Below are 23,682 nucleotides of genomic sequence, written 5' to 3'. Positions count from 1 at the left end.
ATGTAATTGTTAAATGAAAAAAGGATTGGATTTTCGTTATCCTATGAACTTCCATATCTATAATATAATTTTATTTGTCATAAACATTTAAATAAATTCGAATGTTGCTAAAGGAAATAGGATTCTTTATCAGATTAATTTTTATCTTATTACAAATTATAAACTGAATATCACTTCAGTTCTTCTTTACTGAGGATTCTTGTTGACGAAATTGTTCACATAAGATTAGTTGACGATCTGCTAAAAAAAATATTAAAAAAAAACAAAACTTATGCCTTAAAGAAATAAAAAAAAAATATTTAATATATATATTTATTTTTAAAAACACATCTAATAATTATAATTAGGTTCAGGCGGGTGGTGCGGGGGGAATGGAGGATGGCCAAACGGCGGTGGACCGCGCGGAGGGAACTGTGGCCGGAACTGCGGTGGAGGCGGCCTCCAGGGCGGCGGGGGACGCGCTCCGGGCGGGGGAGGGGGGCCGAAACCCGGGGGACCGAAGGGCGGGGGGAAGTGGTGGAAGGGTGGAGGTGGAGGTGGCGGGCCCGGTGGCGGTGGAGGTCCTGGAGGGGGCATGGTGGAAGGAGGTGGTGGAGGTGCTGCCAGCGGCAGAGGCGGCGGCGGCCGTCCGCCCATCGGAGGTCCAGGAGGTGGCATTGGGCTCGGCGCGGGTGGCGGCGGTGGAGCCATTAAGATGGGTCCCATCATAGTCGGCGGTGCGTCCGCGAACAGCTGGTGAGGACGGTCCGCATGCGATAGAGGATTTTGGGCTGCGAGCAATCTGAAAGTAAAGAAATATGTATTAATAACATTATTATCATCAGTGCACATGGCATCACTAAATACTTCCTAATACAAAATTTAAAGCAATATTTCAAATTATAGTTTGGTGTTACAGATATCCTTACATTCCACCCCTATACATGGACAGGCTATAAACCGTGGTTTTTTGTGCCTATATGATTTTCGCCATTTAGGCGCTGACAGTTGTGGTTGGTGGCAGTGGTGAGGATTGTAATTAGTAATAGACATAAAATTAACTATCAGAAACTTCCACATGCAGATTAAGTTTGAACAAAGCAAAAGCTGTCATCTCCAAAAAATGACTTATTCATTTATAGTATATCCTTACATTAACTCAATACGCAATGTGAACTGTCGGGAGGCAAAATGCAAATAAAAACTTCATCTACAAACCTTTCAGCCGCAGAACCATGTCTCTCTCCTTTGACATCTTTCTTGAAGGCATATGACACTGATATAGGTCTGTTGCACAGATACTGATTGTTCATAGCTTCAATAGCAGCATCCGATGCTTCAAATGATGCAAAGTTGATGAATGCAAATGCCTTGGAATTACCTGTTTCTGGATCTCTCATTACCTGAGAAAAGAATAGTGTGAATTTCATCATTTTGAAATTTCAAATGTAATCTGATATATAAGTTAACTTATAAATCTACACTAATGGTTTCTTTGCATTGAATCGGCTCGAAATTTTTATTTACTGCTAGGAAGCTGCACTATCCCTGGGTGACATAAGCTATATTAATTAGTAGAACCTTTTTTAATTCCAAACAGACCAAGTCATTGGCAACTGCTAGTATACAATGAAAATATTATACAATAAACCCAATATACATTACCTTTGGTGTTTGCAATATGACACCAAATGCTGAGAAGGTGTCATAAAGTAATTTCTCATCAACTTCTGGGTCCAAGTTTCCGATGAACACATTAGCTCCGACATCAAGGTTCTTCTGATGTGCTGATGCCTTATTGACTCTTACAGGCTTACCATATAGTTTTATCATATTCATCACCTGAAAAGTAACAAAAATATTACTAGAAAGAAGACATGTTCTTTTCAAATATATTGGAGGCTCATGGTAATCGGAGTGGTGTGCAGTACCTTTCCCCAAAATTTGTGTTCTGCACAGCAACTCACACAAAGAGCTGCCAAGATATCTGAAAAGTACTATATGGGATTGTATTCCTTTTTATGGCGACAAATTTTACTTGAAAAATACAGTATATTTTGAGTTAATTTTTAAATAATAAAGTTCATGGCATTTCATTCAATGTATAGTATTTTACTATCGAGTTTATGTTGTACTATTTTCCTAACTTTATGTTCTAAATGAAAAAAAAAATTGTTAAGATTCAAGTCTGTGCATTTAGTTATAAAGTACTACCTTGATGGCATAATCTGCATCTTCCTCTCCCATAAATTCCACAAATCCATATCCTTGATGTGTTTGTGATACACGGTCTTTGGGCATATGCACATTCACTGGAAGCCAAAGAGTAAACAATTTACTTGTACAGTTTAAAAATAATTTCAATTATGTATGAAAAAACAACAACTTATCAATATCAGTCTTGGAAGAGAATTGAGATTTAAATTTATACTAATCTGTACTTACCAACAGGTCCTGCTTGCACAAACAATTCCCAAAGGAGGCTCTCCGAGACTCTATCATCAAGACCACCAACATATATTGTGGCATCTGAAAGATAAACAATAATTGTGTTGATACATCAGTTATTTAGAGTTGGTTCTTGTATTTATGGAATTTTTACAGATATGAAACAAAGCGTTGCAGAGTAAAGTAATCAGCTTGGTGAGTTATGGAGTTTGAAATTTAATGTTACTTTACCCACCTTACCATGAGTTTGTTTTTTTTTTAAATTATAGTAAATATAAAATAGTTTGTTTTATGGATAATGCTAACTTGACTACAATAACTACAGAATATAACCTCAAATGAAAAACGCTAAGTATAACATTTATAAATTCATTCACCTTGATTCCGCTCAGCAATAGGACCAGCTGCCATATTTTTAGAATTACTAAACTTGAACACTTATTTTGTATGAAGATAACATTCCAAAATTGTCCTAAATAGTATTCGTATTCCTAAGGTTTAAATAAACAATATAGCATTACTGGCGTCTTCGCCGCCAATTTGACAGCAGACGTCATGTCCCGTGACAAAGAGTAACTGTCTTTTCTCTATGGTGCATAGGCATTTGATTTTATTTGCATCGGCATTAAAGTCATATATAGTGGGTAAATATTTCAAATAACACCTTAATTTCTTAAGGTTATAACGCTTTCGCGGTTTTGCCGCTGTTAAAATCTTTACAAAATTTCATTGTCGTTTGACACCATAGATTTTTGTGTTACCATAAATTATTTGTTTCACTCAGTTTCACTTTTAACAAAATGCAAAAGTGTTTCCATCGAGGATCGAAGCAAAGAGTATATAAAATAAGAGACGGGACTCTTGACTAATTAGATACACAAACGGAGTATAAAAATTGACATTTTCAATGCTAGCAATATTATGAACAAGTCTACGTTGCTACCAACCTAAAAAAATCTGTCAGTTTCCTTTTTGACAGGAAACGCGGGAAAGTTGAAATGCGGTGCCTTTTTTAAATTAAAATTTTAAATTTCGTTTTATTTTGTTGAAAATCACAAAACTTTCACAAGTTTTATTACTACTGGGTTCTCTCATCATGGGGAAACGTAAAAAGAAGAAACTGCCGGAAGAAGTTTTTGAAGAATCGACCGAAGAGGAAGAAGTAGATACAAGTACTGACGAAGATTCCGAGAAAGAGCAGCGTAAATATAAGCCGTATTTTGTATCAGATTACAGCAGGAGGTACCCTGAGGACTCTGTCCTCGTTGATTTTGTAGTTTTTATAGAATCACACGAAGAAAAAAAGCCAATCAGCACGCGGGACATGATGTCTCTATCCACTCATATAAAGAGATTTAATAAGGGAATTAAATATTTACAATCCATGAACAAATACAAAATAGGCGTTCATTTCGAAAAGCCTTCTTTAGCGAATGCTTTTTTAAATAACGTTACATTCCTCAATGAATACCAAATGAAGGCCTCTATCCCAGCTGTTGGGACAGAAATAACAGGCGTCATAACTAATGTTCCCAATAATCTTTCCAATTCGAGAATTTTTGCAATGTTAACAACTTACAGAAAGATTATATGTGTTAAAAGAATAATGAGAAAACGCAAGAATGACGCAGGACGTAGTTTTCTGCAGCCGAAGGGCACCGTGGCGATCACGTTTGCTTCTAATGTTTTGCCGGACCACGTCGATCTTCATGGTTGGCGGTTCTTAGTAAACCAATATATCCCACCAGTGAAAAAATAAAAGAAAATTACATAAAACCCCATTTATTGACCATTTTAATAAAAACGAATTCCCTGAATTGAACAAAAAAAATCATAAAGATGCTCTTATGTCACTGTTAAAAAATGATGACATTATTAATATAATTTTAAATACAGTCATTAAAGTATTAACTCTTAATAAATCAAATGAACAAACCACCATATCTTCTCAGCTTGTTAAAGATGTTCTCATAGATACAATGAAACCAAAATAGATATTTCATTATTTAACATTTAATATTTTATGGATCATTTTAACATTTTACAATGGAATGCACAGAGTTTAATTAAAAATTGCTTTCAATTTACACAATTTTTATACGAGAACAATATAGATGTTGCTCTTCTATGTGAAACTTGGCTTAAACCTAGGCAAAATTTTAGAATTAAAGGTTATAATATTGTACGTATCAAGTATCAAGTATAGATGACAACAATCTTGTACTCTTGAATGATGGTCAGATGACTACAGTAGGATCTCATAGATGGAGGCTGAATGCATTAGACTTAACATTTGTTTCATCTTCACTGGCACTGTCTTGTGAGTGGCAAGTATGTGATGATGACTCTCTAGGTAGCTATCATTTTCCTGTAAAGACAAAAATTACGGTCAATAATCAAATTTTTCAAGAAACAGCTGTATCAAATAACATTAACACAAAATTAGTTGATTGGTCAAAATATCAAACTTTAATAGATAACTTAATTAGAAATTATAGTTTTGATTATAGTAATCCTTTACAATGTTATACTGATTTAATAAAGTTAGTTAAACAAGCTATGCTTGAATCCATACCATCCAATCAGTCTTCTAATCAAAATGTTAAATTGCAATCTCCTAAACGAAATAAAGTAAAAGTTTCTCTACCTCGGTGGAATTCAAAATGCAAACAGGCAGTATTAAATTGTAAAAATGCATATTTAGGATTTAAGAATGATCCCACAGAAAGAAATTACATTAATTTTAAAAGACTACAAGCTGTTAAAAAAATTACATTAAAGACTGAAAGACAGCTTAGCTGGAAATTACTATGTGAAACTTTTAATAGATCTACTCCTTTGACTAGAGTATGGAATTACATTAAAAAGTTTAACAAAAGCTATGTTCATAATAACACATCAGTGATAAATTCTAATTGGGCTAAATTCTATGGAAAGTGGCGCCACCTTTTAAATCTTGGTACATCATTTCATCTCATGGCTAAGAAGAAACATCATTTGTGTCATCGAGACATTTATGTCATCAAACCGCTACGTTTTTTCGTATTTCTATTTCTGTTCTTGTATTCTTAGTTAAATGTTGTTTCATTCATTTTGTTTTTAATTAAAATGTGTTTTCATGAAAAAGGACGCTGTATGCAACTGTGTTTTAGATGGACTGCTTATGGTAAGTTACAATTCAATAAAAATTCTCATATTATTCCCATACGTCAGACTCATATAAATATTTTCGTATTTTGGTGTAGTTTTTATTTAGCACCATTGTGATTTACTTTCCGGTAAAATCATATTGAATGGTGCCCTAATTCTAATACATTTTACATATCAGTTCCTATGCTTGACAGGAAATCACATTCTGTTTGTTTGTTGTAGGTGCAAATGTACAAGGCTTTCCCCATCCTGAGAGACGGTCAGTGATGTTTAGAAAATGTGTGTCGATCACTGGAATTATAGAGCCATAAACTGATGTGTCTGAAATTAGTAGGTGGGTCCATATGTGTATATGTAAAAAATATTTTTTTGCTTGCCTATGTTGTAAGTAAGAGAATATGTTCAGAGTGTTTAAACTTGCAAATAACTAAAAATTGCGAGTTGCCAGCTAGCATGTGACTGAAAATTTTTTAAGGTTTGGTTTTAATTACAGGCATTGTTTTGTGACCGTGCTATACTATTTATTACCGTAAATGTAATTTTCAAAAATATACATTAAAAATTACAATATTGTGCTGATATCTTGAAAGTCATTGATGTATATGCAAGTACTTGCATAAATTTAAAATTAAGTTGTGTAGAAATTTAATATAAAATATAACAATATTTTGTTTTTATTTCCCCAATAATAGGATCATTTTAATAGAGGTATTTCATAGGAGGCTACTTGATATCGGCTCACTATATTAATAACTACATAAGTGGGTATGTTATTTTTGAACATTGATTTAATGTCAATTTTAACTTTATTAATTAGATTCCCACTTATTAGTTATTATTATAGTGAGCTAAATAAGCGTGCCTACGTATATAGGTACCAAAAAAAAAAAAATAGTTCACCCATTATACGCATGGAGCGCCACAATCGCCGTGGATCCACGACTTCGTGCGAGTTGCCCCTCTTTCTATAGTATACTTACTATACTCTTTGAAACTGATAGATTGATTTTTTTAGGTTGGTAGCAACGTAGACTTGTTCATAATATTGCTAGCATTGAAAATGACAATTTTTATTCTCCGTTTGTGTATCTAATTAGTCAAGAGTCCCGTCTCTTATTTTATATACTCTTTGGATCGAAGTTTATGATCATGATAAGTCAGTCAGTCAGTCATTATTATCAAGTTGTCAAAGTAAGACGAAGCGACTCGTGAAATAACGTCGTTTATAAAGTCTTATAACACTAACGCTCTTGTGTTTAATTTTTTTGTGCACTAAGTTAAATCTGATTACTGCCATAATATTGTTAACGATCGTATAATATTTATAAAAATGCAGAGCGCGTCCGATATAATCTCTTCCCTATTGTGGTTTAAAGACGATGGTTATCAAGAAGAAGAAAACAATGCACAAATAATCGAACAATTTGTTCAAAATGTTGAGGATTTTAGTTCTCAGTATGGGAGTGAAATTAGTGTTTCATACACCGCTTTCAATCTTCGTGGACCACCATCGAACTTTCCCGATTACGGAGACTATCCGCAAGCTTTTGTCATGGTAAACAACTTTGTTATAAAAAATGTTTATCTATAAAAGAAAAATAAAGTACCTCAATGTTACGCTGTATATTTAGGATGCGCAAAATAGAGAGGTAGCTCTTTATTATAAAGGCTGACAACGCAACGCATCAATGGTTCCTTTAATGTTGCGAATATCCATAGGCGTCGAAGATCACCTCGGTCTTTTCGTACCTCGTTTTACGCCTTTTCTAAAAAAAAAAAAATTTGATGAAAATATTTACCTCCTAATATGGAATCTTTTTGGAGATGTATTTCTTTTCATTGGATACATATACATATTTGATTAATGTGATTTGTAACTGAATATATTATTAACCAGAGAACATATGGGAAATGGTGGGATGAAGCACCATCTGTTCAAGAGGACTACATGCCACAAAATAGCCGTGCAATACCTAGTCAAGATTATGTTGGTTAGTACACCTTTATTTTATGAGATACAGGAAACAAGCAAATGAATTACCTGAATATAGATAACTTAAGGCTTAACTAATGTGTATTTCAGTCTGAGTTTTGACTAGTTTTAGACTCGGAGACTTCAGTGTGGAAGGATTTCCCCTAATTAGGTTGGTACTTAGACCGAAATACATATGAGTTAAGCTGTGATCTTTAGTTAGTGTGGATTATCTGATGTAATGGATATGTAAACCCTACCCCAAGGAAGTTGCAACAAATTAAGTTGCATGTGTGTCGCATACTGTTATCAGATAGAGGAAAGGACTAACAGATAAAGGATATTACCATTTTCTGTGTTCCCATTTCTATCCAATTACTTAGTTTGCTTGTTAGATAGTTATTCTAAGCTTTTATATACTCCCTGTCTATAACCTATAATTTTTGTTATCTCTTTAATAATATAACAGTGGCAACTGATATTTTTTGACTTATAAGACAATTTCACAACATAGGATATTTTAAATTAAATTGCCAGCACTAAATTAGTAGGATCAAACTCCTGTCTATTGAATAATCCTTTATTATACTGCAGAATCTTTCGACATCATAGTTATAGGTTATCTGTATCTTGATTTATTTTTAATATTTTTCAATGTCATGATGCCACTTGATTCCAATACACTCTTATCAGTTAAGGATTTGAATGTTGAGTTTAACCATTCATAATTTTTCTTAGGAATTTTAATTTCAATTATGTGTATAATCTATAAATCATAATTATATGATGTTTATTATTTTACATAGTGTGCAAACAATCAAGTGACCATCAGATTTCGCCTAAATGGCGAAGCGACCGCTGCCCATAGTTGGTTTTTAGAAGCTGTAATTAACTGTTGTCTTTATATTACTTAATGTGTTGTTAGCGTCAGTGTCGCAGTGAGTCACTCCACTCATAATCTAGATGTTCCTGGGTTCGGTTCTCGAAATGTACAGTCAGTGCCATTCGCGGTGTTCCACTTACAGAAAATATCTTCTTCTTTACAACGAGACAAACTTCACCGACGGACGGTATAATAGTAAAAAGCTATTAATCTACGTACCTCTTAAATATATAAAAGGTTCGTCATATTTGTTATTGTTTCTGCGTCGTCTTCCTAATGCTTACGAAACGTTCAAACGACTGTCTTTGAAGGTGGAATACTGCTAGATTCCCCGATAGTACTTAGTATCTGGTTTGAATGTCATATGTAACACAAAATTGTGAGGAATGATTTGCAAAGAAAGATTTGTGACGTCAATATATCTGTACAAAACCTATGTGGTTGACTCAATCTTAACTTATGGTAGTCTCGAGACCCTCAATAGAGACATATATAAGCTAACTAAAACATTTAATTCGTATAATTGGTTTATAAAACGAAAAACACTACTAAGAAAATTGTCCAACCTTTTAAAGCATAAGTATATGAACTTTCGTATGACTAAATTACGTATTTCACATATAAAAAATATATTATACAAATCAAATATTCTCTAACTAGTCGAGTTGCGTTAATATAAAGATTTTCTTTAATGAACGCGAATATGGTTATTTTTAACTCGTATCCGGTACTATGAATCACATACAAACAACGATTGCGGTTTGTATTGTAAATAGGACAGCTCGACTGATAAGGTATAATTCAAAAAGTTTTTATTTAAGTTGCAAAGTTCATAAAGATTTCTTTGTTACTATTAGCCGTTTCTCTCAAGAAGGCTTAACACCTTAATCTAGCAAAGATTGAAATGAACTTTATATTTAAGCTGTTTTAGCTTTTAGATTCTTTTAATGGTACCTAAGCTCTTCCTTATTGTAGACTAGCTGTCGCCCGCGACTCCGTCTGCGCGGAATTAAAAGAAAAACTATTGGTAACAGCGTAATGTTATATAGCCTAAAGCCTTCCTCTATAAATGGACTATCCAACGTATACTTTGCGTATGTCTATGGGCAACGGTCACTTCGCTATTTCAGCGATTTCAGGTAGCCGCTCGCTCGTTTGCCACCTTATGATATAAAAAAAAGAATATTTCTGACTGAATTAATGTGTGACTTTATATTTCATTTGTAAATAATCTAAAGTAATTGAATTTTCGTGTTGATAATTTATGTTCGTGATAAATGTCCCCTCGACGTACTTTCACTTATTAGGAATATTGAGAACACATGCTTGTTCCCCTGCGTTGTTTCGTGACACAAACAATAAAACTACTCGTATAATATCTTCATTTGATATGAATAGACTTTAATCACACTCGATAAATTTGAATTACTATTCTGTCCTATATTCAATGGTCCTTTACGCTTATAAGAACCTTCCGTAGTTATTCTTCCTTTGAAGGTGACGCATTTTTTATGTTAGGTGTAGTTGGTATTATATATTGAGACGATAATAATATGTTTTTTTAATAATTTCTACTAACAGAAGTATCATTCGAAAGATCAGTATACCCATTGGAAGTTGCGATATTCGAGACGTACAATCCTGGTGCGTTGGTTCGTATCTGGGCATTGGGTACTGGGGCCTGGTTTCTGCTGTGGGAAGGAGAGCCTGAATACGCCGGCGACAAACCAAGAATATTTAGTCCGCCTATAAAACAAATTAATTTTCCGACAAGGTGAGTTTCATACGTCTACGTCTTAAAACCAGTATTACGATATTATTGCCGTCCTTCTTATAACCTTTGTGAAAACAGAGACAGCTGTAGTGCTTATATACAAATTTGCATGCCTTTAAAAGATGATATAGGGTGTATTATTTGCGTCTAATTTGATTGTTAGGCTAGTGGATTAATTGGCGCAAGTTTCTCGAGCAAAAAAGAATACATCCTGTCGTTTTATCCTTAACACTTTCAGAACCGCGGAATTCTCTAGCGATTCTAGTGATTTTTTTTCTGACAGGGTCCTTCGTTTGGAGTTCAACCATCGTCTGCTACCGTACTATACGGAGTTAGACGCGGTGTTACTTCGAGGAAAAGAACCCGCTAATGAAAGCAAGATGAAGAATAACTTTGCCTATTCCACGTTGTTTTACAAGAAAACACAACCACAGCCTCAAAATGGTAAGTTTCTATTGCTTATTGTAGGCAGTTTTGTTTGGCGAATCAGATAAATTTTTATCTCCTATACCACATACTATTCCTTAGGTGGTTGACGTGTGTTTTAAGTAGTACTAGCTGTCGCCCGCGACTTCGTCGTCGCGGAATTAAATAAAATCTTAATAAGTACCCTGCGTTCTTCCATACTATGTTCTATATTTATACCAAATTTTGTCGAGTTCTGTTTAGTCGTTCTGGAGATACCTTCATACAAACATTCATCCATCCATCTAAACATTCGCAGTTTAAAAATTAGTAAGGAGAAGATATTATATAGTAAGATTTAAATTATTCCGCTATATTTTTGTTAAATATGTTTGTCATATTTCATCATACATATATGATTATTTTTCTTTGATATGCCATAGTTTTGTTTTGATCCATTAAACAAGTCTTAATTGTTTTTTAGATCAAAAGGTGGCAAACGAGCGAGCGGCCACCCGAAATCGCTGAAATAGCGAAGTGACCATTGCCCATAGACATACGCAATTGCATATTCGTTGCCTACCTTTTATCGACGGATGAGAGGATGCACAGAAAGAAAATATCTTCCCTTTCCATGCATCCTCTCATCCGGAAAGTCCACTTCCACTTCCAATCCTTTCCTTATAAGGAGAGGATGAGAAGTGGAAAAAGGACTAAATTAGGACTCCGGGACGAGAAATCCCAAATTTTTGTCCACATCGGACATGTCAATCCCATAGTGCCTTTCCTTATTATTAAATAAACGAGCTGGCACAATCGTACCGCAATCGTATCTGAAAACAGGTTGAAGACAATTTTCCTAATTTATTTATCATGGTCATTAATTTACATGCATAAATTACTCTTACTTGCTTTATGGTCTTTGTACAATTAGAGGATGCATTCGTTGCATAATTTTGTACATATAAAGAATTTTTAACTGTTTCAACATTACAAAGGGAGGTTACAATCTCTTTAGATGGCTATAGTAAAACATCGTAACTGCTTTTGAATATATTTAAACGTTTCTTATTAACTTTTTAGCAAAGACCACCTGCGGTTATCATTTACTAAATATTTAAAATTATACTTTTTAATTCTAGTATGATTAAAGTACTAATTAGTGCATCGGGTTTTTGAGTTCTGTGCTTAAATAATACGTATCCATGGCTGAAATCTGCACAGTTTTTTTTTAGAAAAAGGCAAAGATTAAGAGTTTTGAAAATGGAAACCGATAAGAATTTATTAATTAAAAGAGATTTATAGATAAAGTTGAGCGTCGGTGGCTCAGGGGTCAAGCACTTGACTTGCAATCTGCAGGTCCTGGGTTCGAATCCCGCCATGTACCAATGTGTTTTTCGATTTTCCGATTTACATATGTACATTTATCCGACGTTCTTCGATCTCTCGACGGCGAAGAAAAACATTGTGATGCAACCTGCACATATCTGAGTCAACCAACCCGCACTTGGCCAGCGTGGTTTACTATGGCCTAATCACCCTTAACTTAGGGTAGGCTGCGAGCCTCTCGGTGGGGACGTATAGTGAGTTGATGATGATGAGGTAAAGTTTAGATTTATGACATTTTATGTCGCTTGTTTAATACTCGCCTTTTTAAAAGTTTAATTATTCAAGTGATCATTAATTATTCGCAACCTTCGTTTAGAATATAAAACGATTCGATTGTAAATTATTAACAATTATCTATTGCTTTATTTCTTAATAGACTATATAATTATAATTTTAATAATAGCATAATTTATTATAATTGTTAGAAAAAGTGTAGCAAATTGAATCATACTAATAAATAAATGTGAATGTTTAGATGGATGGATGTATGTTTGTTTAAAAGTATCTCCAGAACGGCTGTATGGATCTCGCTGAAATTCGGCATAGATGTAGAACAAAGTCTGGAAGAAGATATGGGCTACAAATTAAGATGTTTTTTAATCCGCGCGGACGGAGTCGCGGGCGATAGCCAGTTCTAAAATAAATTAGCGTAAACTAGATAATTAAACAGCAATAACATAGCTGCGAAGGATGAACAAAACATTTATCTGTCATTGCCAGAACAAAGTCTAATTTTATCATTTTCACTGATAATCGCGTTATAGTCTCAATGTGATCGAGACTATATTGTTTTGGTAATAATTATTGTCCAGACGAATCACGTTTGTCCAAAGAAACTTATTTTTACATATATTTAGATATTAAATTTAACAAAATCAAGGTCAAGAGCAATTTAACAGTGGTAGAGCCCGCTTTAACATCTTCGTACGAATTGGCCCGGTTCGCCCGGTGAAATACTATGTCCACACAGAAGACAGGCGTGAAGTGGAAGCAATTCCGCGTTTCGTCTGATGAGTGTGCGTCCCGGAGGCCTAATTTAGTCCTCTTTCCCTTCCCACCTTATTCGTATAAGGAAAGGATGGGAAGTGGAAGTGGACTTTCCGGATGAGAAGATACATGGAAAGGGAATATACTTTCTTTCTGTGCGTCTTCTCCTCCGTCGATTAAAGGTAGGCAACTCATATGCAATTGCATATGTCTAGGGGCAACGGTCACTTCGCTATATCAGCGATTTCAAGTGGCCGCTCGCTCGTTTGCCACCTTATGATATAAAAAAAAAATTACTTAGTTTGCCTATACTAATATTATAAAGAGGAAATATTTGATTGTTTGTATTGAATAGGCTCCGGAACTACTAAACCGATTTGAAAAATTCTTTCGCCATTGGAAAGCTACACTATTTCCGAATCATACAGGCTGTATTTATTGCTAGATATTTTTATATTAAGCGCGGATGACAACTGCTAGTTAGTACTAAATAAATGAAATATGTTTTAGGTCTACTAAATAAAGTGATGGCTTCGAATCTGCACGAGAAAGTGGTTCCACCAATGTTGGTATCACAGAAGGAACTACCTTTTGATACAGGACCTCCTCTTGGCGATTTTCAAAGGTTACCGGTAAGTAATCAATGTTGCCCCAACTTTACAATGTCACTGAGACCTTTCCGAGGGAATGTAAATCGTGGATACTAATGTTGTACAGTTGCGTCACACAACATTGAATTCAACAGTGCATATCGCTTAGCGACTAGAATCGCCGGGTTTCGAAGATTTATAGCCATAGTTCCAGAATTCACAAACGCGACTTTGACAACGTTGCACGTCTTGTCACACGATTTGGCAGAAATTCCATTTTAGCAATTAAAAATTATGTAGCGGAACCGGACTGTAAAGGTATCTCTAATAGTTTTTATCCAAAATTATAATTGTATCCAACTTTTTATACAAACATTGTGTTTATAATTTATTCTTATTACTTGTGTATGTAAGTGTATTTTTTCCCAAACAGGCGTTTACTAATATTTTACAGTTTTCTTGTTGTCATAATAAAAAATCAATTCCGACCTAAAATATTCGGTGTGCTAATTCAGCGGACAAACGGAAAAAACCCATGGAAAATTTTTCAAATCCACATTCGGAAATCGCAAAATCGTCAAACGATTTTGAAGCTTATGAACTTTAATATAGGATTTATTTTAATAATAAAGTTTTTTTAAGCAAAAGTAAATGCAAGCGGGATGTGAAATATCAAAGAAACGTGACTCTGTACTGTATAAATTTTATTTGTGGGGCCACATTGAGAATTTTAAAATATAACACGTGCAAGAATCTTTAGGAGACGTAAAATGTTTTGAATTCGTTCTTTGTTACAGCAAAGGTTTGATAAAAATAAGTTGCCGGCCTTTGTATAGAGTGAACTTTACTAAGCTATCCCGTACCTTTAGTTCCAAAAGTGACGTCGAGGTCAAGAGTTACTAAAAAGAGTTGTAGATCTAAGTTCGTCAGATAAGTACTCTAATTTTCGAGTTATTATGGAAAAGGTATTAAAAGCTAAGTGAACATAGGATATGATACTTATTTAAGCTACTATGTGAAGATAGATTTTATCATCGTATGTACTACGGCTCCTTTAAGGTCAACTTTTTTATCATGCAGTTAGCGTGTCTCTTCATTTAACAATACATTGCGTCGTAAACAATGCTAAAACAATTGTTCACTCTCACAGCTCTGAGGGTCTAGCACGAATCCGTGATTACGTCTTCGTAATGTTATCGACACAGCATTTATTAATAATTGTACACCCCTACCTGTGGTAAACTACACCAAGGTTCATAAAAATGTCACATTATTTATTACCGAAGTTACAAATATTCGTGATAGGCCCCACCATTATAACCTCTTGAATATTGCTTATTGAGTAAACGAAAACAATAATTTTAACTTTTAAAGCTAAACTTGGACAATCAAGAATCATAAGGAAATAACTCATTGACTTACTTCAATGGATAGAATTCAAAAATAGAACGCATTACTATCGTTTATATCTTTATCATAAACCTATGATAAGTTTGTATTTATATGGTTATCATATGTTAGTTTAGTATATCTACGTTTATCACACACGTAACATCCCTGACCTAGCGTCTGACAAAGCGAGATAGAGGATCGCATGCCGGCATTCATTATCGACCTATTTGTTTATCCGTTACACAGATGCGTTTCACAATACTGTCTCGGAATTTTCACTTAATTCATACAATATACTCAATGTTATTGTTATAACCACGGATTTGTATTGATCGAATTGGTCACATACTGCTTACTGTTCATGGGTTCCTGAGATTAAAATTCTTTTTTTTTTTTTATATATCATAAGGTGGCAAACGAGCTAGCGGCCACCTAAAATAGCGAAGTGACCGTTGCCCATAGACATACGCAATTGCATATGCGTTGCCTACCTTTAATCGATTTCCCTTCTCGTGCATCCTCTCATCCGGAAAGTCCACTTCCACTTTCCATCCTTTCCTTATAAGAAAAAGTGTGGGAAGGGAAAGAGGAATAAATTAGGCCTCCGGGACGCACACTCGTCAGACGAAACGCGGAATAGTTTCCACTTGACGCCTGTCTTCTGTGTGGTCGTGGTATTTCACCGGGCGAGCCGGGCCAATTCATGCGTAGATGTTAAAGCGGGCTCTACCACTGTTAATCTTCTATAAAAGATAAGAATTCTTCTAGAATAAGAGGGATGACGATATGTTTTAAATCGGGATTTTCTTCTCGTAAACCAACGATAAGGTGTCTTGTTTATGGAGAGTCTTGGAATAAGTATCATCATCATCAGCTCACTATACGTACCCACTGTGGGGCTCGGACCCTACCCTAAGTTAGGGTGACTAGGCCATAGTCAACCACGCTGGTCCAGTGCGGGTTGGGTGACTTCACACATATCTTTGAATTTCTTCACAGATATGTGCATCACGATGTTTTCCTTCACCGTAAGAACGTCGGATAAATGTACATATGTAAATATAAAATACATTGGTACATGGCGGGATTCAAACCCAGGACCTGCAGATTACAAGTCAAGTGCTTAAACCCCTGAGCCACCGACGCTCTATATATAAGTATAATTTGCTTAAATTGAAAAACTGTTGAGAGATTTTAAATCCGTGACCACTATGTTGTGAAATTATTTATTGCATTTTTGTATATTTACATTTCTATGTTTTAACCGAATCAGCTATATGTCAGTGTCTATATACGTCATTTTCTTGAGTGGCAAATAACTGGAAATAATATTTGTGATATTTAATACTTTTTTACATATTTCTTTTGTCATCAATTTTGTATTTACGATTATTCAGATGGTATCAAATTTCACGCTGCGTGTATCGTTTTTGTCGGTGCATTTTCTTATAATTTTCCATTAATTTCGTTGATAAAGAAATATAAATTTGACTGACACAAGGAAATATATCTGGATAGCGTGAATCATAATTTTAATTACGTAATTATTATTTGTTTATGTTTTTATATTGTGCCAGTTATTTTTATAGGCTCTTAGAAAGTAATAAAAAGGAAAAGGAACTCTTTTACTTATTAAAACATAAATTATCAAATTAATGCCTATCTTGACTTATCTTTATTACACAATAAAACTTATCTTATCTTTCTGCGCGACATCCATAGAAAATTAGCTACGTTTTGTTTTACTAAAGTTCTGAAGTACTATTCAGGATTAAAAATAAACTGCATAGGGACCACTCTTCTTTTTTTAATTAAGAAAACCGACAAACGAGTTATCCTGTCACCTTGTTTTAAGTGACTCTACCCATAGACATCGGTAAAAACTTAATCTGTTGCATACGTTGTCTATGACAAATGGATATTTACTGCCCCATTTTTATGACTTTTAGTACAGCAGTTGCAGCATTTATTTGTATTGTTACAGGACGAGACTATCCTAACAATAATGAGGTATCTCGACATGCAATCGTTGAATCGTTGCGCTCAAGTGAACCGTCACTTCAATAGACTTGCATTGGATTCTATTCTATACCGGTGCATCGATTTGCGACCTTATTGGCATTGTGTTAGATCACAGGTTTGTTCACCTTTAAAAGTAATCAATTCATGAATTTACTTATTTTGTTAAATTGTAACAGTTCTTAGTTTGAAGTAGCCTCCCCTAAAGAATTATCATTCTATCTCTTTTCTCTGTATCTTTAAAAATAGAGGTAGCGATATGTTTTACATGACTGTAATATTCATAAATGTCCAGTTTAGGTTGACCCATTGTTAGTATGTATTTATTTATAAGTACGTAATATTTCAGGTTCTAAGTATACTGGCGACGCGCTGCAAGTTCCTGCAGAAGCTTGACCTGTCGTGGTGCGGCAGTCATTGCATGATACAGTCTCATTACGTCACTAAGTAAGTATGGACGGAAAAAGGTCGTATGTGCAATACTTAATGATATCCATTGTTTGAGTTAATTATTCAGTTTTATTGCCGATGAAAACAATGTTGCGATTATTTTAAATGACTAGCGGTCGCCTGCGACTTCGTCTATTTGGAGTTAAATAAAATAGTCTATGTGTCCTTCCAGGCTATGTTCTATGTGTATGCCAAATATCATCGAGATTCTTTCAGCCTTTGTGGAGATGCCTTCAAATATCCATTAAAACATTCGCATTTATAATATTAGTAAGATTAAAAGACTCGTAAGTCGTGATTTTAGTCGTTTTTGTTGTTTTCTAATTAATTTCCTATGTGTTTTGTAGATTCCTGAAACAAAACTGCTCGGAATTGACACATCTTAGGATGAACTGCTGTGAGTTTGTCGACAATTCGGTGCTGATATCTATTGTGGATAGTTGCGCTTATTTACAAGGTAAATATTTATAACACCTTATTATTTAAACCCTTTTTCCACTAGCACGACTAGCGGAGCTACTACTATTTATATGTAATTTACTATTTCTTTTAACGGTAACATAGTAAAAACAGTTGGTCAAAATCGCGCCAGTGAAAAAAGGTTTTTTTTATTCGGAACTCTATTAATAAACGTCATTTGTTTACAAATTAGTCATTTGCAGAGCACACAGATAAAGCTTTCATGTATTAACTGGAAGTGACAAATTTATAGCAGTATTTTGTTTATCTCACGTGATGTTATCAAATTATTTGAACGTACTTGCGTCATCGGATTATACCTTTGAGATGACCTTGTTTTCCTTTCGAAGATTTATAAGTTTGTTCCCAATACATTCATAAAAAACGGGATAAATTATGATGAAATCTTTGTAGGATATTCTAAGGACGCCCAAAAGTATTTTAGTGATTTTTATCACGTTTAATTGGAACTTTTTTTTAATAAGCTTGTGCTAGAATATGGTTTACGACAATAGTCGAATGGCGGGATTCGAACCCCCGACCTCGTGATCGGAAATCCGTACCCCTAACCATTAGGCTATTGACGCTTACCACTTTATGTCTGCATTATTATTTTCATTATTTTTACTGCTAGAAAGAACAGACACTGTGCCGGTGTATCGGAGCAACACAAGACCTGTATAATAATCCTAGCATTCTCCCACGACTCCGTCCTCGCAGGACGAAAAAATCTGAATTTATGTATTCTTTCAGACTATGTTCTACATTTATGTCAAATTTCAACATAAATTGCAGCGGTTCTGTAGATACTTTCAGACATCCATCCATCTTGGAAACTTTCGCATTTATAATATTAGTAAGACCAACGCTTACATCTCCGACAAATCGTTCTGACACTTGATTTGGTAACGAAAGCGCGCCATTCGCTCCTAATGATTCCAATATTGTCTTAATTTATTAAAAAAAATATTTTGATTTTTTCAATGTATGCCGCGCCGCATTCAGTTAGTCTTATCATTTGTAGATATCTTGTAAAGATGAATGCATATTGTCATAGCACGTTGGCAACTGTACGAAGGTATGCAGGGTCGTCAACAGTATTTACTGACATGATTGGCTATTTGTCAATCTTACGTTAGCTAAACGTCTGGAATAATAAAATATAAGAGGCGATTGCTCTCATTACATTGCTTCGGTTCACAATTCTTTTTTATTTACTAAGTATTTGGGACAGATTTCTCTCTTATTTTCTATGTATTACTAGCTGTCGCCCGCAACTCTGTCTGCAGGATTAAAAAATAACTTTATTAGTAGTTTATGTGTGTCAGACTATGTTCTATATAGAAATTTCAGCGAAATACTTTTAGGCGTTCTGGATATACCTACAAACACCCATCGATGTTTTGGATAGATGGAGAGCGTGTGTATGTTTGTTAGAAAGTATCGCCAGAATCTCTGTATGGATCGAGCTGAAATTTTTGAGGCATAGATTTCGAACATAGCCTGGAAGAATACATAGGCTACTAATTATTAAATTTTTATTTCGCGCGGATGAAATCGCGGTCGATGACTATTTATAATATTAGTAAGATATTAAAGCAAAATTATAATTAACAATGTGTTATTTTTCAGAGCTGTGCCTGCGATCAGTGATAGGTTGCTCGGACTGGATCTACCTGTCCGTGCTGAAGCATCTCCGGCGACTGGATCTGTATCGTACAGACATCGGTACGACGGCCGCGGTGGCGGTGGTGCGAGCTAATCCACACTTGCGGCATGTTAATGTTGGTACGCGTTTTTATTTATATATGAACTAGCTGTCGCCCGTGACTCCGTCCCCGTGGGATTATAGAACTTAATTAGTAGCCTATCTGTTCTATATGTATGTCAAATTTAAGCTTTTTTTGATGAGCCGTTCTGGAGATTTTCTCTAACAAACATCCATCCAAACATTCTCATTTATAATATTAGTAAGATAGAACTGTGATTTCCAAAGAGGTCTGAGTGCACCTCTAAGTCTATGGACGAATCGGCGCTCTACGATGGTGATGAAAACCTTTTTTTTGTTTAAAAAAATTTGTGATAAAAGTTTTGGATTCTGTTATTTGAAAGAATATAGTAAGATTGATCGCTTTTGTTTTTATATAAATTTATTTGATGTATGTCATTGTTCAGGATTTTTAAATTTTACGGATTAGGTAAATACTAAATATGGGTCATTCTATAGGGGGGGGGGGGATATGACTAATACTTAGATTTAATTGCAGTTAATTCCTTTAAGCTTAACTTAAAGTGCAAGTCCATTCATCTACGTACATGGTAAGTCTGTTCGGTGAACAGTTGTATTAGAAAAATAAAAAATAAGATCTCTAGTTAGTCGTCTCGGAGGCCTTAGTCGAATCTCGCAATATGCCATTGTTTTTTTACCATATGCACATTTATCTGACGTTACGGTAAAGGAAAACATCATGCTGCACATATTTGTGAAGAAATTCAAAGATATGTGTGAAGTCAACTCGCACTGGGCAAACATTGATTATGACCTAGTCACCCCTAACTTATAGTAGGCTCCCGAGCCTCACAATGTGGACGTATAGTGAGCTGATGATGATTATAACATATTAATTTTGTGTTTCTAGGTTCGTGTAAAATGATATCATCAATGGACGAGGTGGCCATCGCTTTAGGTGCTAATTGCCCGAACCTTATCTCCGTAGACTTCTGGAAGTCGTACTCTCTGACCGCTGTCGGCATCAGGGCGCTTGGTAACTGTAAGATGTTGCAGGAGTTGGATGTCGGATGGTGGTAAGTAGAACAATATTATGGTAGAGTTAGCCTATGTGTACTTCCAGATGTACATCTATGCCATATTTCAAAGCTATCGATGCAGCCGTTCTGAAGATACCTTCTAACAAATATTTATCAAATCGCAGTGAACCAGCGTGGTTGACTATGGCCTAGTCATTTTAACTTAAAGTAGGTTTCCGAGCTAGGAATATGGTATACGGTTTATAGTGGGGTGATTTAGATATTAGAATATTTAGGCAAGGTTTTTATTCGCAGTCTCCAAGCGGGCAGTTCAGGTGAGTGGCTGTCGTGTCTCGCGGGTACGGAGCTGCGCAAGTTGTTCCTGGGCGCGCTGCGCGGTGTGTGTGACCGGGACCTGCGCGCGCTGATACCGCGCACCCCGAACCTGGCTCAGCTCGACCTGCTGGGTGTCAGAGCTGTCACACCGGATATATGTACATAGTTAGTAAAAAAAAAAAAACAAATAATTTATTAATCAGGCCGATGAGGCTATTAATTATAGTCGAAATAGGATAAGTGACAGTCTATCCGGTTACAAAAAGATTTAAGCGTGAAATTTAGTTATTAAAATTTACAATTCCTTTTACTTTTCTTTTTGTGTGTAGTCTTATAAAAAAAAATATTTTAAAGCACTATACTATGGCTATGGCATTTTTATCGTGCTTTATTTTTTTTTAGTTGAAATATAATATTACAGATATATTCTTTTATTTCAGCATACTAGCGCGATGTCAAGAATTAAGACTGTTAGATGTAAGCTTCTGTGATCAGATATTGGAGTCTCAGGTAAATATATATCAAAGTATATGTATACATGATATTTAAAATTAGCGTTTTCCTTCGGGTCAATCGGCCTATTAATCAATCGGCCCGATAGTAAAAAACCTATTGGGCCGATTCCGTCCATAGAACCAAAAAAATCCACCGTGCGGATTAATCAGTAGGTGCACTGGGATCAACGGGATACCATTCGTTCAATTCAGTCCATAGAAAGAAAAGTAAATTGGTCCGATTGATTCTATTATTCCAATCGGCCCAAAGGGAAAACACCCTTAAAAATCTTTATAGTGTAATATGGTATATATACTGTATTACAATAGTACAAAATTGCAAAGTTATCATAGGAAATAAAACTTTTGTAGTTTTTTTTATAATTATTTCGATGTATTATATTTTGTAGGTTAACGAATGGCGGCTACAATACCCTCACGTCAGTATCAAGAGATCGTTCCAATCGGCCAACCTCAGCGCACCTCCGAGCCCGATGTTCCTAGCGCCTAGCCTAGAATGATATAACGCTGAACTCTGTGATTTACTCGATAACCTCGCATGTGTGAGAGGGACAGACTATGATGCAGCCCTCAGAAGAACACGTGCGAGGGAGTCGACTGTACATCGCAGAGTTTAGACTATTTACAGCTCAGAGATGAGTGTGACAGACACTCATAAGTCAATATATAAGAGGGAGATGACTAAATAAGTCAGTGTTCAATTTTGGAATTTGACTATTAAATTTGTGCAATTTTTGAATTTAATGTGGTAGTGAAAAGTGTTCATCGTTGTCTTCTATCGTATCATATTAAAGTCTCTTTGTGTAGATTTATTTAGGTCTTAGTCTAGATCTAGGAGTTAGTCGCGTGACTTTAATTGACTACATTGCATTGAATACGTTTAGAGAAAACAACTATGAAATGTCTTGATTAAGTTTTTAGATAGAGTTTTTGCTTTGATTATTTTTAAAGTGCTTAGTAAATCTTAGTGAAGCAATTTAACATATAAATTGTACAGTTTTATTAAAACCTCATAGATTTAATATTACATCTTATTTCTTGACATTAATTTATTACAATATAGTAATAATTTTTTTTATCTTAAAAGTTTACACTTCTTTTAGAAAAAAGAAACAAAAAATAATACGTTTTGTATTCTATTATTGACTTTTCAAGTTCCAAGTCTCAATCTCTATTAAATTTGAAATCAATTAAAAAAAATTAAAAGTACTTAATTGTAGCTTTAATATTTGGAAACTATTTATTTATGTGATAAATAACTATACATTCAATAATAAGACTGAAAACTAGTATTTTTTCCAAATTGACTAAGACAAAAAGTCGGTTGAAAAATTAAATAACTGATTTTAAAAGGATTTTTTTTATTGAACAAAATATTGGTATAAAATATGCATATTTGACTAATTTGTGATGTAATTTAAACTATTTAATTATTCAAACTTTCGTGAGACATTTTAATAAACTTATATAAAAACTAAACTCTCACGTATATTCTTGAGTGTTTAGCCGTTGAGCCGTTGAGCCGGTGAGTCACCCTGATGTAAGGCCCCCGATGGGCTCGAGACTAGTCGGTGCTGACACCGGACGAATATACGTGAGTGTTTTAGCCGTTTTTTATATAAGTTTATTTATTTAAACTATTGTTTGATAAATTGACAATTAAAGTGTTTTTTTATTTCAAATTTTACTTTTACTATAAATTGATCTGTATAACTAACTTTAAATTGTTAGTAACAGAAAACTGTTTGACATGTTTTTATGTAAATATTTTCTCTGTTTGAACTCAAGGTAGCCGTTTTATTTGACTTTGATATTATGTTAAATAGCGCCATCTTTTGATTATTTTTAGTACTAAAATTGTTAATATCACGATATTCCATTTTAATATTCGTAGATACATATTTTGATAGCTCAGATGTTAGAGTAAAAGACATTTTTTATATGTAAATATTTCTCTAGTAGTATCTATGAATTTCGTTAAATGGCGATATAGTGTCGTGGAATGGTCTGTCCTCGGCGGTATTTCCAAACCGCTACGACTTAGGGTCCTTCAAGAAATGAGCGTATCACTATCTCAAAGGCCGGCAACGCATCTGTGGTTCCTCTGGTATTGCTGATGTCTATGGGCGTCGTTGAACACCTTGGTGTTCCCGCTGCTCGTTTGCCCCCTTCTTTTATAAAAAGTA

The 23,682-nt window shown here is 34.7% G+C and overlaps 2 protein-coding genes across 2 annotated transcripts; one reads left to right on the top strand and one right to left on the bottom strand.

Annotated features, from left to right (window-relative positions):
* Positions 1-316: 316 nt before the first annotated feature.
* Spx (spliceosomal protein on the X) lies at positions 317-2,983 on the bottom strand. The gene is made up of 6 exons (XM_013308775.1): positions 2,805-2,983; positions 2,425-2,508; positions 2,194-2,291; positions 1,645-1,821; positions 1,198-1,382; positions 317-781 (listed from the first exon to the last, which is right to left on the bottom strand). Exons 1-6 carry the CDS (start codon positions 2,836-2,838, stop codon positions 331-333), a joined length of 1,029 nt encoding a protein of 342 aa, XP_013164229.1. The 5' UTR covers positions 2,839-2,983; the 3' UTR covers positions 317-330.
* A 3,738-nt stretch (positions 2,984-6,721) lies between these two features.
* Fbxl4 (F box and leucine-rich-repeat gene 4) lies at positions 6,722-22,499 on the top strand. The gene is made up of 13 exons (XM_013308930.1): positions 6,722-7,132; positions 7,475-7,568; positions 10,014-10,206; positions 10,490-10,650; positions 13,498-13,619; positions 16,954-17,106; positions 17,338-17,435; positions 17,786-17,895; positions 19,530-19,685; positions 20,537-20,702; positions 20,961-21,146; positions 21,422-21,491; positions 21,886-22,499. Exons 1-13 carry the CDS (start codon positions 6,908-6,910, stop codon positions 21,994-21,996), a joined length of 1,845 nt encoding a protein of 614 aa, XP_013164384.1. The 5' UTR covers positions 6,722-6,907; the 3' UTR covers positions 21,997-22,499.
* The last annotated feature ends 1,183 nt before the right edge of the window (positions 22,500-23,682 follow it).

This window comes from Papilio xuthus, unplaced genomic scaffold (assembly GCF_000836235.2).
Source record: "Papilio xuthus unplaced genomic scaffold, Pxut_1.1 DF827789.1, whole genome shotgun sequence".
Lineage (NCBI taxonomy): Eukaryota > Metazoa > Arthropoda > Insecta > Lepidoptera > Papilionidae > Papilio > Papilio xuthus.
Note: the sequence above shows the minus strand (reverse complement) of the source record. Positions and strands in the feature narration are given on the sequence as shown.

Bases quoted from the DNA above. Each gene is read 5' to 3' on its own strand.
- Spx (XM_013308775.1), bottom strand. From the start codon at position 2,838: ATGGCAGCTGGTCCTATTGCTGAGCGGAATCAAG. The intron at 2,509-2,804 runs GTGAATGAATTT...TTTATCTTTCAG, and splicing joins TATTGCTGAGCGGAATCAAG to ATGCCACAATATATGTTGGT. The intron at 1,383-1,644 runs GTAATGTATATT...TTCTTTTCTCAG, and splicing joins TCATATTGCAAACACCAAAG to GTAATGAGAGATCCAGAAAC.
- Fbxl4 (XM_013308930.1), top strand. From the start codon at position 6,908: ATGCAGAGCGCGTCCGATATAATCTCTTCCCTATTGTGGTTTAAAGAC. The intron at 7,569-10,013 runs GTTAGTACACCT...TTCTACTAACAG, and splicing joins ACCTAGTCAAGATTATGTTG to AAGTATCATTCGAAAGATCA. The intron at 21,147-21,421 runs GTTAGTAAAAAA...CTTTTATTTCAG, and splicing joins ACACCGGATATATGTACATA to CATACTAGCGCGATGTCAAG.